This window comes from Schistocerca gregaria, chromosome 3 (genome assembly GCF_023897955.1).
Source record: "Schistocerca gregaria isolate iqSchGreg1 chromosome 3, iqSchGreg1.2, whole genome shotgun sequence".
In the NCBI taxonomy this organism is placed as follows: domain Eukaryota; kingdom Metazoa; phylum Arthropoda; class Insecta; order Orthoptera; family Acrididae; genus Schistocerca; species Schistocerca gregaria.
Genome location: NC_064922.1, coordinates 78,724,973 through 78,739,786, shown reverse-complemented (window position 1 = coordinate 78,739,786; position 14,814 = coordinate 78,724,973). Strand labels below are relative to the sequence as shown.

At 36.0% G+C, this 14,814-nt stretch overlaps 1 protein-coding gene across 1 annotated transcript in view; it reads right to left on the bottom strand.

Annotated features, from left to right (window-relative positions):
• Window positions 1-2,977: 2,977 nt before the first annotated feature.
• LOC126354125 (zinc transporter 9) overlaps window positions 2,978-14,814 on the bottom strand; it is a 186,063-nt gene continuing 174,226 nt past the window's right edge. Inside the window, exons 12-13 of the mRNA XM_050003521.1 lie at window positions 5,578-5,691; window positions 2,978-4,294 (exon numbers count right to left, since the gene is read on the bottom strand). Coding sequence (XP_049859478.1) covers window positions 4,250-4,294; window positions 5,578-5,691 — 159 coding nt within the window. The 3' untranslated portion in view covers window positions 2,978-4,249. The remainder of the gene's footprint in view (window positions 4,295-5,577; window positions 5,692-14,814) is intronic.

The following is a 14,814-nucleotide window of genomic DNA, read 5'->3' as shown; positions in this document are numbered from 1 at the left end:
ATAAATAGCCACAACTTATTCACCCAATATTTTTGAATGGGAGCAGTTAACGACTGACTCCCAACAAACCTTTAAAATAAAATTTCAAACCTTTAAAAAAACTTTTTCTCAATGATGCCGCCGCCGCCCCCCCCCCCCTTCCACCCACACCCCCACACACACAATGATGAGATGAAAGAAGTTTATTGCTTACTACAATACATTTTCGCTGTTTGTGCACTTAAACTTCGGTGCAAATCTGAAATTTTAATTTATTACTTCTTTAATACTACAGAATCTATTTGGTACATAGTTTGCAGACAGTAGCCACATGCACCACTGAATTTAGCTACAAAATTATATAATTTTACACTCATATCTCAGGAGGTCATCCAGTGTTTCTTAATAAGGACACTTAGCAACTTCCAAGAAACTTTAAGCATAAATTGAAACCTTTTCTAAACCTTTTCTCACATACATATTTAATGTCAAATACTGAACACACTAACTCAATTGTAATCAGATGTTGGAAGGTGTTTTATACATGGGAGTTATATTCTTTAAAGACTGGGGGTCTACTGGTATTTAGCTGTTTATGCAGAAACATCTGACAGAGAGAGAAGTAACAAATACTAGCTTTTTTTGAAAAAGAGAAATTGTTTACATCTAAAATAAATAAGAATGTTAAGAATCTTCTATGGAGTGAAGCCTTATAGGGAAGGGTAATGTGGACAGTAAACAAAACATACAGGGTGGTCCACTGATTGTGACCGGGACAAATATCTCACGAAATAAGCGTCAAACAAAAAACTACATATAACGAAACTTGTCTAGCTTGAAGGGGGAAACCAGATGGCACTATAGTTGGCGTGCTGGATGGCGCTGCCATAGGTCAAACGGATAGCAACTGAGGTTTTTTTTTTAATAGGAACCCCCATTTCTTATTAAATATTTGTATAGTATGTAAAGAAAAACGAATGTTTTAGTTTGACCACTTTTTCCGCTTTGTGATACGAAGGGAATAGCTTATAAAATGTGTTGCTACAGAAAATTGAAAATAAGGGGGTAGATCAGGTAACCAAGGAAGAGTCACTAAATCAAATATGAGAGAAAGGAAATCTGTGGCACAACTTGACAGGACTCATTCTGAGACACTAAAGAATAGTCAGTCTGATAATCAAGGCTAGTATGGAGCTAAAACTTGTAGAGGTAGATTAGGGCTTTGCAGCAGTATCTTCAAGTGGGTGTAAGATGCAGTAGGTACGCAGAGGTGTAGACACTTGTATACAATAGACTTAGTGTGGAGAGCTGCATCGAACCAGCTTTTGCACTGAAGATCCCAACACAACAAATCATTACTCATGGACCATAGCACATATGAAAAAAGTTTTCGTATCACAGATTGGCCAACATCTACAGTTCAATGCCATTTATATTAGCTACACTTATACAATGAATAGGTATCTTGTTCCATGGACAAAATATGTATTTACATCTGTCAATACCACCTATCTTTTTTGAATGTATCACTAACTGGGATTTGTAATAGTGACTTAATTAATATACAACAAAAACTGTAATACGCTTACAAACTAACAGTGTTTTGAATTAATTCTAGTGAATAACACTTATCTAATAGTTCCACCTCACAATCTGACACTTCACACCTGTATGCCAAGCCTGCAGTCTGGCCCTTTCAAATAAAGCAAGCCTTGTCACGAACAAGGCAGCATAAGTATCTTCCTGGTGTACAGAATTCCAGCTGCTGCAAGAATGTGAAACATGATGCTTTTGTGATCACTGAGATGCAAACTCAAGACTGTACCATTGAAAATGATAAGACTGAGTAACTATTGCTCCACATTTCATTGAAAAATGTGATTTCTGTCTCAGCTGGAGGCTGTTCTTTATTTCTGTTTGATTCTGAATACTTTCATTGTTTATTTTTTTTGGACATGAAGATTTTGTTCAGAATTATAGCCACCCCTGTTTGCTACAAGAATACTCTTAGCACCCATTCCATTAAAGACATGACTGTTTCTACATCAGCCAGTCCTCAGTATGCACTATTATTTACATTGACTGTAATGTATCTTCTCGCCTCTACTAAGGTACTGTAGCTATCTCTTTTGTTTCTGTTACTGGCCTACAGTGTTGGATATAGACAATGAAGACTACCAACTATTACGGAGTCATTTCAAGTTCTTACCAGGAAGGTGCTACTCTTAATCAGTACATCCACTAAGATTGTACAGCACTAGTGCTTCAATTTCAAGTCTTATATCTTGTTCCTCATATAATCAAATCGTAGGAGAAAGAGCTAAGATATGGAGTCTGCTATTAGTTGAAACACAATAAACATTTCAAATTATAAACTGAAAGACTGACATTCTTTGCTAAGTAACAACACAAGTGATTCAAGCAAAAGATGTATACAACAGGAAGAAATGTATATTTAAAAACAATAACAGTGTCAACAATGGGGCTACATGGGGCTGAGTGACCACTGTGCAGTAAATCAAATTCCTCAAATTTCGGTAGGCATACTGCTACACTACGTGCCATGCAGCCAAGAATATTAAGCCCTGCCAGAAAAAAGTTCCGTTCTTTTCTATGAACATTTTTTATTTGAATACTATTCCCTTTCTGTTAGTCAACAGTGTGTTAGTCCACTGTATCTACGCTGACATTCATGCCATCCAGATTTCCTTTGTCTTTAAACTGTCTATGTAATCTTCAGTCATAAGGTCCTTCCCATTAACTTTTGATTCATATCAACTAACACCATAGACCTGTCTACTAAACATTGCAAAACAGCACGCACATTAATCGCGGGTATCTTCAAAAAGCAATCAGATACCACATCATATTCAGTTACAAAGTTTGAATGAAATAATAAGCAAGATTTCTGACTCACTCTCTCAAACCCACTCTCTGCACTACAGCAATTTATTTGAAAATTAAAAGGTTACTATGAATACTGAGACACACACATATATATATAAAAAGATTTCAATGCTTTAATCACCATAAAGAAGCTTTGGTATTCGCATAACTGACATCGAGAGTAAGTAACAATACTGAACAATTAAAATATTTTCTGAAAATGTTACGGCAAGTAAAACACAGTAATACAGCAACCTTTATAAGAATCACAAATGTTACTGAGAATCATTTCTATTCAGATTTTAAAATGTACATGTGTCACTGTCAGAAATGATTTTAACTTCTGAGATGTGTGAACATTTTAGAAATGATTATGTCTAAGCTATCAGAAATGTTAGGGCATCCCAAGTCATCTTTTAGTTATTCCTTCAATATATTTGAATCTACACCTGTATAGAGAGAGGTCAATTAAGTATGCTACATTTAATTTATTTCTGCTTCAAATGCACATATTTCAGAAATGCCCTGTTAACATCATCTAGTCACTTTTTGCACATCATCTTTTCATCTGCTATCCAGAACATTTCCAGACCAACAGGAACTTGCAGTAAGTCTTTTAAATCACAAACATATCTTATTTAGATCTTCCAGGCACATATTTTTAAATAAAGTTGGAAATGTGATGACCTGCATAACACATTTCAGTCCCTCAAACTCTCCAACAAAATATGTATGGCTATAATTTTATCAGTCATATATTTAGCTTTTAAATTCTTGCTGTCTAATGGAGATAACAAGCTGAAAAGCTGCTGAGACTCAGTCTGACTGAACTTCGTATCGCAATACTACTATGTTCACAGAGTATATATCACCATACAATCGAATAATATAGAATGGAAATTGTTTTGACTACAGTGAATTGTCATTTCACATCTTTGTGAGATGTCAGCTTTTCTCAAACACTGTATGCCTATGGGTCAAAAATTTCACCTTTCTAGTTTCAATCTTTCAGTCATGACAAGACCACTAGGAGTTTCACTAAATTACCTCTGTGTAAGATCAAGTTCAACAAAAATAACAGTAAGTTATCTGCAACATGAGTCAAACAATGGATGTGATTTTACAGCACACCACCACTGGATCTCCTTGGATGAATAGTAAATACTGCTGAAAGTCACAGTATGTATAAGAAACTTGTGTGTTCTGTTAAAAGCAGCTCAATGTGTCTACATTTACATTCCCTCTTCCATACAAAAAATAAATACTTCTAAGCATCTCAATGGTCTCCTGTAACTTAGCTATTCAATCTGCAAATGTAACCATCCACCATTGTCACACATCTTTGCAGCCAAACAGTATGGATGACGTACACATCCTCAGAAGCTCATAGAACTTCCAGGTCACAGTGCCGTATTTCCGGGTGTTTTTCCTGTAACAACACATCTTTGTTTAAATCAAGTCTTTATTTAACAAAGAAACTAATACTTTGAGGGCAATGCAAAAAGTTGTGGCCTGGCAGAGAAATATAGAGCTTATTAAGGCAAGAATGAATTTCAATAGTGCCCTCCCCGGTTATGTCAGTGCATACAGTCCAACATTTTTCTACCAAGTAGATTAACCCACAAAGTGCAATTCTGCAAGGTGTGCAGATCACTGCAGTATGCTCTTCCTTGGATTTGAAGCATTTTCCAGCCACATATTCTTCACATGTAACATGCCAAATCAGGTGAATGTTCCAACAATTTGTATCTTAAACCCCTCAGAGTTCCCACTGTAAAACAACCAGCTCAGACTCAGAGTTATTATCTTTCTTCCTTTTCTTTTGCAATTCAAGGCTCTTCATACCTATTTTCTATCCAGTTGGTCCTAATGAATTCCATGGTACTCACCAGCTGTTCTTGGAAGGCAACAAAAGCCATGACCTTCTTAGCAAATGATACCTGACTTCACCTTTATCCCAGTACACCATTTGGTTCCATCAGTAACCAGTGTGTTAAGTTGACAGAGACATAATTTGCTGCAAACAGATGCACATTAATCACAGTGAGAAAGCAGGTGACAGTGACATGTTTTCAACAGATAATAGATTAGCCTACTTGATATTGTGGTTTTATTTATTGTGTGAACTCCCAGATTGTCCACAGTTTCAAGTTGGTAACAAAATCACTGCATTCTTTCCAATACCACCTGAATGTTCCAAAAAAAAAAATCTGTTCTGTAATACAGCTCCCATCTTTCACTAGGCTTTCCCACAGTTAACTTCTCAAAGAGAGGGGACGACACTATTGTAGTTCCTTCTTGCCTGATACACCAATGTTGTCAGCTTCTTCAGTCATGTTCAGTCACTGATTTTCCAATACTGTGTGCCGTAAGTTACATATAAACAGTCTTCAAGAGGAGTACAAAAGTTTGTACTCAGTTGCCATTAACTGATCATTTTACATGAACTTTGGCATTAAGCTGTCCAAACTTAAAGAGAGTTTTATGAAGGCACAATATTCCATTACACCAATTTGGAGGAATTTGAACATATGGCATGAGTACTTTATGAATCTATATCTATTTAGCAAGTGAAATTGCCACTTGACTTGCTTTACTGAACAACATGCACCAACAAAGTTTTAAATAACACCATCTCTGTCATCCCAACAACTTCTCACCATGCCATCATACATTTAAAATGCTGCATAAAGGAAACAAAATTTTACTTACACGAAGTTTCATTTCAATCCTATCTATCTCTCCACCCATCATATCTACGATGTTTTCACCATGTTTGAGCAGAAAGTTCTCTAACTCATCAATATTTTTCATTTCTTTCACTTCCTGCAATAAAGAAGAATCACCATTAAAAAAGACACAATGAAGATGCATTAAGCACCAGAATTTTTACTGCTAGAGTACTGAAAGTGCAACTTAAATAAAGTACTGAAAAACAAACAGAAATATTCAGATGTAGTTGACTCACTGCATAGTTATTTTTCCTTAGTGAACACATGTCAAACAAAGCTTCACAATATAAAACAACAGTTCTAGTTTAATGTGGAGCACTTCTTCACTCACATATTACACAAGGTATCAGAAGTATGATCATATGGGATGTTGTTGTTGTTGTTGTTGTTGTTGTTGTTGTTGTCTTCAGTCCTGAGACTGGTTTGATGCAGCTCTCCATGCTACTCTATCCTGTGCAAGCTTCTTCATCTCCCAGTACCTACTGCAACCTACATACTTCTGAATCTGCTTAGTGTAGTCATCTCTTGGTCTCCCTCTACGATTTTTACCCTCCACGCTGCCCTCCAGTACTAAACTGGTGATCCCTTGATGCCTCAGAACATGTCCCACCAACCGATCCCTTCTTCTGGCCAAGTTGTGCCACAAACTCTTCTTCTCCCCAGTCCTATTCAATACGTCCTCATTAGTTACGTGGTCTACCCATCTAATCTTCAGCATTCTTCTGTAGCACCACATTTCGAAAGCTTCTATTTTCTTCTTATCTAAACTATTTATCGTCCACATTTCACTTCCATACATGGCTACAAACCCATACAAATACTTTCAGAAACGACTTCCTGACACTTAAATCTATACTCGATGTTAACAAATTTCTCTTCTTCAGAAACGCTTTCCTTGCCATTGCCAGTCTACATTTTATATCCTCTCTACTTCGACCATCATCAGTTATTTTGCTCCCCTAATAGCAAAACTCCTTTACTACTTTAAGTGTCTCATTTCCTAATCTAATTCCCTCAGCATCACCCGAATTCATTTGAGTACATTCCATTATCTTCGTTTTGCTTTTGTTGATGTTCATCTTATATACTCCTCTCAAGACACTGTCCATTCCATTCAACTGCTCTTGCAAGTCCTTTGCTGTCACTGACAGAATTATGATGTCATCAGCGAACCTCAAAGTTTTTATTTCTTCTCCATGGATTTTAATACCTACTCCAAATTTTTCTTTTGTTTCCTTTACAGCTTGCTCAATATACAGATTGAATAATATCGGAGAGAGGCTACAACCCTGTCTTACTCCCTTCCCAACCACTGCTTCCCTTTCATACCCCTCGACTCTTAAAATTGCCATCTGGTTTCTGTACAAATTGTAAATAGCCTTTCGCTCCCTGTATTTTACCCCTGCCACCTTCAGAATTTGTAAGAGAGTATTCCAGTCAACATTGCCAAAAGCTTTCTCTAAGTCTACAAATGCTAGAAACATAGGTTTGCTCTTCCTTAACCTAGCTTCTAAGATAAGACGTAGGGTCAGTATTGCCTCACTTGTTCCAACATTTCTACGGAATCCAAACTGATCTTCCCCCAGGTTGGCTTCTACCAGTTTTTCCATTCGCCTGTAAAGAATTCGCGTTAGTATTTTGCAGCTGTGAATTATTAAACTGATAGTTTGGTAATTTTCACATCTATCAGCACCTGCTTTCTTTGGGATTGGAATTATTACATTCTTCTTGAAGTCTGAGGGAATTTCGCCTGTATCATACATCTTGCTCACCAGATGGTAGAGTTTTGTCAAGACTGGCTCTTCCAAGGCTGTCAGTAGTTTACTGGAATGTTGTCTACTCCCGGGTCCTAGTTTCGACTTTGGTCTTTCAGTGCAATGTCAAACTCTTCACGCAGTATCATATCTCCCATTTCATCTTCATTTACATCCTCTTCCATTCCAATAATATTGTCCTCAAAAACAATGTCCCTGTACAGTCTCTCTAATTTTCCTGTAGGCAGTATCTATCTTACCCCTCATGCGATAAGCCTCTACATCCTTACATTTGTCCTCTAGCCATCCCTGCTTAGCCATTTTGCACTTCCTGTCGATCTCATTTTTGAGAAGTTTGTACTCCTTTTTGCCTGCTTCACTTACTGCATTTTTGTATTTTCTCCTTTCATCAATTAAATCCAGTATCTCTTCTGTTACCCAAGGATTTCCACTAGCCCTCGTCTTTTTACCTACTTGATCCTCTGCTGCCTTCACTGTTTCATTCCTCAAAGCTACCCATTCTTCTTCTACTGTATTTCTTTCCCCCATTCCAGTCAATTGTTCCCTTATTGTCTCCCTGAAACTCTGTACAACCTCTGGTTTAGTCAGTTTATCCAGGTCCCATCTCCTTAAATTCCCACATTTTTGCAGTTTCTTTAGTTTTAATCTACAGTTCATAACCAATAGATTGTGATCAGAGTGCACATCTGCCCCTGGAAATGTCTTACAACTTAAATTTTATACATGACATGCCAGTTTTAAATGTTTTACTTCTTATAAAGACGCTCTTAGAAGTGGCAGAAACCTAGGTAAAAAAGACTTGATTTTCGTGACCGAAGGCTACAATATTGTCAATTTTACCTTGTAACAATCGCTGACACGCAGCCATTTTTAAAGCTTTAAGATTTCAGCCTGCCCAAGCATCCAAGACCGTCTCTAAATAGAGAGAGCTAAAGATGAAACTGCTTAGTACAGGTATGGCCATTCAGTTTAATAAGAAATGTGATAAAAAGTGGCTAGTCCTTGATTATGCAAAAGCCTATATTAATTTCGCAAATTGTAAAAAGATCAAAGTTTTTTTTAGACATGTAGTTAAAAATCTCATTTCTGATCATGTTAAAAAGCTATACGCTAAAAAAGATGTTCTCAATGAAGAGGCATATTATCTGTATTTAGACCTCATAAATATCTTCCCTATTAACTTTAATGTTGACGATTTCTGGATACAGATTATCAAACATTTAGAAATTTGTAAAAAAGGTAGCTTGCATAAACTTTTTTGGTCTGTTTCCTGCTGAAAAATGTCCTCGCAGTACTTTTAAGAAATAAAGTCATGTACTTTATAAAACAATTTTAAATAAGACTAACATTACTTTTACACAGAATGAAACTGTCTTACTCGAAAAAGGCCTAAAGTACAATGTCATACCCAAATTGGCAGACAAAAATGTAATCGAAAATATGTTTGTCAAGCAAAAACTGGTCTTGAGTGTATAAAAATGGATAATTCAAGTCAAACTAGAATTGCCTTGACATAGCTGACATTAACAGTCCCAAATAAAAGATGCGAAATGCATATGGGAACAAACAAACTGTCTTCATTCACATGCATAGATGGTACATACCTACACAAACTTGGTTAAATCTATTAATAATAAACTTAAAGAAGCTGATGCTTTAATAGCTAAGTCTGACAAATGTTGCTCTTTCGTTATTGCCTACAATTCTGAATATATTTCTAAAATATTAGATATTTTTAACAAAATTAATATTTCAGAACTGCATGAGGATCCAACTCTGGAATTACAAAAAAGAAGTCAAGTCAGCTATTAGTGAGGCAAAATTTTTAATCAAACCTTTCCATAAGAAAATGCTTATCAACATGTAACCTCAGCCCCCAAAACTTTGATCTTAATTCAAAATTCACAGCCTAATCATCTAATATGCCCGACTTCTAATAGTATGAACAGCGCATGCCACAATTTAGCCAAGTTTCTTCATGAAACTCTGAAAAATGTCAGTTTTGAGAACAATTACTCCATTCCCAATAGTCATGCCTTAGTCCATAAAACTTAAGATTTAAAATGCAGCCCAGATACCAAGTTATTTTCACTAGACATCAAAAATCTTTTGACAAATGTTCCCGTACAAGGAATGCTACCAGTCACGGAAAAAAAATTATGTAATTTTAAAAAAGAACTTTCAGACGAACAAATCACTGGCTTTATGAATCTAATTAAAGTTGTAGTCAAATACAACTATTTTGAATTTAATGAACAATTGTATGAGTGACGGTCTCGCTATGGGAAATTTGTTAAATGGTATCCTTGTTGACATTTTCTCTAGAAGAAAAGTTCTTCAACTGTTTCTCAGCTACAGCGCTAGGCATTCTCTCCTATTTCAGATATGTCACTGACATTCTAATCATCTAAAAGGACCTGTTGATGGCATTGACCGTACTTTCAATCTTTTCAATGAGCTTCACGAGAAAATAATATTCACCAGCGAACTCGAAAATGAGGCCAATCAATTGAATTTTCTTGATTTGACACATACAGCAGAAGAAAATAAAATCTCATTTCATGTTTTTCGTAAAGAAACATATACCGATCAGACCATACCTGTGTCTTCTATGCATCCACAACCTCATAAGAATGCTTTCTTTCACTCTGCTATTCACAGAGCTACTTCTATTTCACTCTTGAAAGAAAAATTCAAGGAAGGAATTAATATAATCAAAACGATAGCAGTTAATAATGACTACGAACCTGCCAAAGTGGATAACATCCTTAAAAAGAAAACTGTAAAAGGAGTTACTACACTCGGCACCTCTATCATTGAGTCCAGCCAAAAGTAGTAGTTTTTTTTCTATTCCTTTCCTGGGGCCCATCTCCTATCAGATCCAATGCCTTCTTCGTAATAAATACAACTGTAATGTCGCCTTTTCAACCCATAATAGTTTGAAAAACATTTTATTAATAATTTAAAATCAACTCATTCCCCTTAAAGAACTCTGGTGTCCGTAAGATTCTTGGCAACACCTGCTCTTCTTCCTACATAGGACAAACAGGACGTGCCTGTACAGTCAGATACAAACAACATATTTGAAGAAAAAGTGGTAACAACACACTAAATTTGTCCTTTGCTGAACACCTTCTGGTTACAGGTCACACACCCTAAAGCTGTTCATGATCTCAACATTTTTCACACTGAAAAGAAAGGGCGTAGATGAGATGTTCTCCAAGAATTAGAAATTTCTGAACACCTCTCTCGAAATGATGGCCTCATTCTTCACGAGCAGCTACAATTATTTGTTCATAACATGGTTTATATTAACTACATTTTACGTTATAACATTTTTCTACTCACTGAGGTAATTCTGTAATGGCGTTTCTCAGCCTTTAAACTGTACTTCTAAGCTCTTATGTAGACAAATTTTTTTACCATGTCTGTTGATGTCAGATAAAATATTGCCTCTTACTTCACGTATTACACATTCCACCTGTCTATATTTGGAATGTAAAGTAGCCGGTTTATATTTGCAGCAACTTGACGGCACTTTTGGTATAACGTTCACCTGCCCACAATTGTTAAAACGGGTGCCTCAGTTTGATGCTACCGCAGCTCAACATGTGGTGCAGCTCTTAGTGGCCTGCATCTATGTTTTGTATTTTAATATTTTGTGACTAAAGCGTTATTGCCTCATATTTATTTATATGTGAGATGCCAGTTTTAATTGTTTTATTTCTGAAGATGGCACTCTTAGAAGTAGCCGAAACCTAGGTCAAAAAGACTTCATTTTCGCAACCAAGGACTGAAATTGTTTTAATTTTACTCTCAAAGAAATGTATGAAATAATGGAAGCAGGAGCAGCAAAAATTGGATTTACAGTTAACAGAAACAATACCAAATGCATGGTAATGTCCAATTTTAAGGCAAGAAGGATGTCACAAGACCTGAAGGCCTCCAATAAATGTTTAAAAGCTGTCATCTGCGTCTATTATTTAGGTGTTCTCTTAATTAGCTATAATAGGAGACAATGTATTAGAGAAAGAATACAAGCAGGAAACAGAACTTATTATGTAACCTTACAGGTATCCTCAACCAAGTTAAGAGTATACCATTAAACTTGTGTGGCCATTTGTTACATGTGGGTCAGTAATATGCGCAATGATAGCAGACATGAACAATAAGGATTTGAAAGGAAAATCATACAAAAATTTATGTGGTCTTGAGAGAGGCAGAGGGTTGGAGAATAAGGTACAACCATGAAATACAAGAGCTTACACAAGGGAAAGATATAGTGAAAATCGTTAAATCTCAAAGAATATGCTGGTGAGCACATAACGACAAAACAAATAATGAAAGGCAGACTGCATTCCACCAGAATGAAGGGCCGTGGCTGGAAACTGTGTTGGTTGACCTTCTCAAAATGGAAATCTGAGGATGGAAAAGAAAAGCAGAGAACATAGATGTACAGAGGAAGATTGTTGAGGAGGCTAAGACCAAACAAGGGCTGTAGTTCCAAAGAAGAATAAGAGGAGGAGTAGGCAAATTGTGGACCTTCACAAAAGTGGCATGTCTTATCATCAAAATGTGGTCTACATGGTTCAAATTGCTCCTTAATGTACAGAATATATGCAGTAATAAGCTTTGGTATAACAGAAAAGCCTGTTTACTATTTTACTTCAGCTTTCCCCACAAAATATCATTGTTAAACCATAAAATTTTTGAAACCATAGTCAGCGATCTTAAAATTTGTTACAATTAAAATTTAAAACAGTCTTATCAAGACTGTTGTAAATTTTAATTTTAACATTGTTAAACCAAGTAAACACCATGTGGTAACACCACCATTGTGACCAAAGTTCAAGCAGCACATGACGTGAGGAACAGTCATGTATGTAATTTACCTCTACCGTCAAAATTTACATAAATGGTTGAAACAATGGAGGTTATGGCTAAGTTAAGTGTGTGTGTGACTTGAATATTAGCAAATTGTTTCTATAAATTAATTTATCAATCATCATTTTTCATTTGAAGTCCTTCTGTTGTTTTTGCAGTTACATTTTGAATGTTATTTGGATTGTTATTTAAACACTAGAAACTGTAGTGTTGAATGAGATGCTTAACACTTATGACTTGGCTTTGTTACAACAAACTGTTCCTCGGGTCAGCATTGATCACAACTTGCATTTGTTACCAACAACTGAGGTGCCCTTTAGTTGCAATGTAAGGAAAATGACCAAAAGATGACCAACTGTGACTACTGCTAAAAAAATATCCACCAGCACTCTGCTGCTTTAATAAAACAAATTCTCCAAGAGCCAGTGTAGGAAGTCGTCCTTCATGGGACTTTTTCTTCTCATCTTATGCCCTCAAGTAATTACCTTTCTCACTCTATGGCATACAGTCATCAAAGAAGTTTCCTTCGTGGAAAAGAGTTGCTTCAAATAAGGGTTGATGACATTTTCAAACCAGTAGGTTTCCGCAGGCATGAAACTGGGGAACTAGCCTTGTCAGACTGTTTTAGATAATGTGAGAGCATAAACTGTAAATAGTTATTTCTCTCTCACGATAATCTGTTGTGTTCAATAAACTAATGTAAAACACTATAAAAATATATAAAAATGAATTACAACTTACTGTGATAAAGTCTATTTTAATAAAACAGAGTACCCACAAATTCTTGTAAATTAGTACAATATTACTCATTTTTGAGTTTGGCACTGGCCTGTACAGACACACAGACCGTCTCATATTCAATAGCATTAAAGGACTACCGTGCAAGTATAAAAATGTGGCAGTGGGAATAAATGCATAAAGAAATCTAACTAATTACTTAATGCCACAAATTCATCAGTAAAATTGTGTATTCACAAACATTAAAAATATCTTGTCAGTAGCAGAAAAATCCAGGCACCATCAAGTGCGCAATTCTTCAACATATAGTTTTTTGCCATTAGGTCCATGGGGGTACTGAAAACATCCTTATTGATTTTCCATCTGGCTACTTGTATCTCTATCACAAATATGGTAAAAAGCTGCCAAAGTGTCTAAGGCTCTAGTGAGATGGGATCTAGCAGCTAAGGTAGTTTCCACTTCACAAAGATGCCTCATTACCACAAAGCTAGCAGACCAGTGCTGCATGCTCTCCTCTTTCGCTGTCATAATTGTCAATAATACAGAAAATTTGTAACATAAAATGAGGGATTAGTTGTATACTCTGTGTGTGCAACAGCCTTTCTGCAGTCAAAAACAATTTTATTACCTCAAAATCACACTTTCATTGAAAGTCACTGTGAATATTTAATGGAAATGACAAGAAAATGTTAAGTGACTTTAATAGGATAATTCTGTGGCACTCCAGAAAGTAACTCAATGACACAAGTGTTTGCCAACATGTTCTGTGATGTTGCAAAGTCTTAATTATACTAGCAGCAGGAACAATATGTTTCTCCAAGCGACATGCTTCTTGAGGGGGTTTTGCACATGAGGTGGTACAAGAGTGTGGTTATGAGTAATACTCTGAAGCATTGACTGCAACTGTAACACCATATATTAAGACCAAGGGGAATTATTTGGGTGGCCCTCCTCTTCAAAACATGTTATAATAATTTTTGTATTTCTGTCTTAAGCAGAGTGCAAACTAAAGAACTCATTCACTAGAAGTGATTCGCTTTACTGAAGTGTTCAAAACAGTTATTGTTTTAACTCCGACAATACCCCATAACAAAGGAACACAAATGCAATGTCAGCAACACAGTACTGACAACAAAATGCAATCATTCAGAGGGAAATTTCGGAAGCACCCTTCAGCACAATGAGAGACACATTATTTTCCTAATACCACTTCATGTAGCAGTGCACTGTGCAGAGAAATAATGCACACTATCCAACAAGCCATGCTGAAAATGCATAAAGAAATAAAAACAAGAATGTAAAGGGGAACACAATATAGTGACAGAAAAATCTTTACCACATCATCCTTAAGCCAAACTGTCATTCAGTCTATAATAATCGAAAGAAAGAATAGTAACTTCTATCCATAATGATTACACAATAAATGCTGCTGATACTTTGTCCATAAAATCAAATAGCATCTGATGAATGAGCTACTCAGTTTGCAGTATGATTATGATGGGGATGGGGGACCAAAATAGCAATTAGATATTCACCTACCTAAGCGTGAAGCAGATTTTCAGTACAACACATTGCAATTCATGCTTAATTTATTGCCTGATGGTTTCATATTAATTATGCCTGTAGGCTATCTGAATATTCATAATGGAATTATGAAGGACTAATTGTTAGAACAGACTGCTATATTAAGTGACATTAGTAAAATAATATGACTCTCAGTCTGCTGAAGGGCTCAATGATTGCAAGATTTCAGATAAAAATTTAAACAATTGTAGACTGGAACTCCACTAATAAATGCAAAAGAGAGAGCTGATAGCTGG